The 3,520-nt window shown below is 45.2% G+C and overlaps 1 protein-coding gene across 1 annotated transcript in view; it reads left to right on the forward strand.

The window, feature by feature from the left end:
- Nucleotides 1–1,546, forward strand: part of trpv6 (transient receptor potential cation channel, subfamily V, member 6) — a 9,696-nt gene extending 8,150 nt beyond the window's left edge. Inside the window, exons 14-16 of the mRNA XM_030783477.1 lie at nt 503–771; nt 1,076–1,182; nt 1,273–1,546. Coding sequence (XP_030639337.1) covers nt 503–771; nt 1,076–1,182; nt 1,273–1,546 — 650 coding nt within the window. The remainder of the gene's footprint in view (nt 1–502; nt 772–1,075; nt 1,183–1,272) is intronic.
- Nucleotides 1,547–3,520: the final 1,974 nt, after the last annotated feature.

Consider the following 3,520-nt stretch of genomic DNA (forward strand, 5'->3'; position numbering starts at 1 on the left):
CTCTCTCTCTCTCCCTCTGTCTTTCTCTCTCTCTCTCTCTCTGTCTCTCTCTCTCTCCCCCCCTCTCTCTGTCTCTCTCTCTCTCTTTCTCTCTCTCTCTCCCCCCTCTCTCTGTCTCTCTCTCTCTCTCTTTCTCTCTCTCTCTCCCCCCTCTCTCTGTCTCTCTCTCTCTCTTTCTCTCTCTCTCTCCCCCCTCTCTCTGTCTCTCTCTCTCTCTTTCTCTCTCTCTATCTCTCTGTCTCTCCCTCTGTCTTTCTCTCTCTCTCTGTCTCTCTCTCTCTGTCTCTCTCTCAGCTCTGTGGATGGTGTATATGACTCTGTCTGTCTCTCTGTCTGTCTCTCTCTCAGCTCTGTGGATGGTGTATATGACTCTGTCTGTCTGTCTCTCTGTCTGTCTGTCTCTCAGCTCCGTGGATGGTGTATATGACTCTGTTTGTCTGTCTCTCAGCTCTGTGGATGGTGTATATGACTCTGTCTGTCTCTCTGTCTGTCTGTCTCTCAGCTCTGTGGATGGTGTACATGACAATGGACCCCTCCGCCCTCCCAGCCTACACCTCCTTCCCCATCTCACTCTTCTCCCAGTTTGAGCTGAGCGTGGGATTGATCGACCTGCCTGTCGATCACACTCTGGTCACGCCTCCTATCGTGCACGTCCTGCACTGCAGCTTCTCCGTCGTCTCCTACATCCTCCTCCTGAACCTCCTCATCGCCATGATGAGCGACACCCACTGGAGGGTGGCCCAGGAGCGGGACGAACTCTGGAGGACACAGGTCAGCGCCACCCAAAATTACGCGCCTTTAAAACCCTCTGCCCGGGAAGTGCCTCTCACACCTGTGTGTGTGTGTGTTTGTTTTCTGAATTGAGTGCAGTTGAAAAATGATCACAACACTGGTGTGATGGAGTTAATTGACTAATAACATTTCAACAATAAGAAGTCATCTTCAGAGACTTGCTCCCCTGAACGCAGTTTCTATCATCACCATGGTAACACAGGGGGAACATCTGTTTGCCACCATCCCCATTTAATTTACAGAGAGAACAAAAAATGCTGATCATTTGTAACTGTGTGCATAGGTGGTGGCGACGACCCTGCTGCTGGAGCGCCGTTTACCGCGCTGTCTTTGGTCCCGTCTGGGCGTCTGTGGTCTTCAGTACGGCCTGGGGGATCGCTGGTACCTTCGGTAAGTCACGGTTCCCTTGAGTTTAGGCAAAAACCAAACTTTTTCAAACGCAGGCACAAACACAGTAATCGCTTACCGTTTTCAATTCAGGGTTGAGGACCGGAACGACTCGTTAGTGCAGAAGATCCGACGGTACATCCACGTTTTCTCAAAAGACGAGGAACCGGCCAGAGAAAAGCAGGACGGAGAGAAAAGCGACGGTTTCGGTGATCCAGTGGCGGGAGATTCTCCGGCGACGCCCTCGGAGATAGGCAGGGCCAGTCAGAAAGGACAGCGGGGCTGGGAGATGATTCGGAAAAGTGCCCTTGGTCTGGAGGCGGAGAATGAGGAACACGCGGAGGAGCACGAAATTAAGTACGTTTAAAGCGACCCTCTGGAACTTTCTAAAAACTGGCAGGGCTTGTCTCCCTGGCAACATTCAGTAATGGTGCAGTGACTCTATCCAGTATTATGTGAAAATGTCTGGACATTAGTGTATATTAATGCTCTTTTGAGGTCACTCGCTAGAGTAGGTTTTAAATGTGCACAACAACGAATACTTAAACGCATCAGGGTTTTAGATTTTCTTTTTTTAAACAGCATTAAGATGCAGCTCACAAACTGCTTTGGAAAAAAATCAAACATTCTATTTTGGAATGCGTAACATTCCATTTTAATGGAACAGAAGAAAAGCAGTCGACATTTTTAGCGTAAATCAGAGGATATATTTGACTCCATAGATTTTACTGTTGGAAACGTGCAATGAAAACTGTAACTCTTGTAAAAATCAATCAATAAATAAACTAAGAAAATAATGAGATGAAATAAATGGCATGTGTCTTTGTGGTGAAACTAAAGTTTTTCACGATGTATACAGCGACGACAGTGGAAAAAAAAAACCCCAGCTAAGCCACAGGTAATTGCCCGGATGAGAGGGAAACAGATGTGGACGCTTCATTTAAAGTATATCCGAAAACAGGAGCCTGCACACAGGTGTGCCCTGTGAGTTATTTAAATGCTGGGCAAATACTGAAGCCCGAAATGTAAGTTTTGCTTTGATATTTCTCACTGTTACACGCAGATTCTTCTTTGATTTAAGGATCGCTCGAGCTTGTGCGAAACAGCAATGGAGACAAACTCCATCGAAAAATTTTTGATCAGCTGAAAAAAAAGATTTGAAGGCAACTTTCTTAGTGTTACCTTACTCATACCGTGTCCAGGTGTGACACAGAAACTCATTAAATTAACGCACATAATTCTCAAATCTGCCACAAACACAGCGTCATCCTTCTGGACCGGAGTGACTTTGGCCAAAACACAAAAGATTTTCGGCCGACGTTTTCGCAAGAATTGTTTTCTTCAAAGTTCTACCGTTCAACTGACAAAGTCTGACCCTTCGAATTATGAATTCTGGGACGGCCTTCAGTTTTCGTTTAAAATAGATTGTTTCTGATCCGTATAAAAAATAAAATAAAAGACTGATACACCACTGTTAGGTCTTGTTTTCACCTTAATTCGTCGCTTAGGTTTTCTGAATCGAATCACGCACACCAATTTTGAACTTTAACTTTACCTTTCAAACTCAACTGCGTGCCCCATCACCCGTCTTCCCCGTTAACATACATGTAACATATAGTTCGCCTTAGAGGAATAACACTCTGTTCAGTATATGAAAACCATTTAAAGGGGGAAATGAAGTTATACCACTACTTTTATTTCGTATCAGAACGAATCAGATTTCAAACAAAACGTCTACGACAGAACGTCTCGCAGCAAATTGAAGAGAGGTCCGCACTCCAGGTCAGAGATAATCAAATCCGATCGTACAGGTCTAGAGGTGCTAGCTCCTGGAAACCTCTCTCTCACAGACGCTCGCCGGTAATGACGTCTGTAGTTCAACCTCTCAGGCAGCAGATGGCGCTAATTGGCCGGTGATTTCAACACGGTGACAAAAAATTAGTGGAATGAAATCGAAAAATGCAAGTTTTGTTCTGGATCCGGATTACAAAAATTCCAGGAGTGAGCAACCCAAGAGTGAACAACAAAATGGAACTCAGAAAATGGTAAAGAATAACATAGGCCATTATCCTTGATGTAGAATTTGAGTCACGGCCTTACAGTGTGACGCGCTGTGCTGTTGGATGGCTATGGACGGAGGACAGAGAATGATCGATAAATTCGGATAAAATCTTCACATTGCAATCGAGCAACGCGATCGGAATCCTCATGGATATATCCGAATCCCCAAGGCAAAAAAAAGAACTATTAGCGATTAGACATTAAAGTTCAGCGTGAGAAAAGTGATGGAGTTAAGCTCTTGCAGAAACACTTGCAGTGAATATGAGGAGAGGGTGGAGCT

This window comes from Chanos chanos, chromosome 9 (assembly GCF_902362185.1).
Source record: "Chanos chanos chromosome 9, fChaCha1.1, whole genome shotgun sequence".
In the NCBI taxonomy this organism is placed as follows: Eukaryota; Metazoa; Chordata; class Actinopteri; order Gonorynchiformes; family Chanidae; genus Chanos; species Chanos chanos.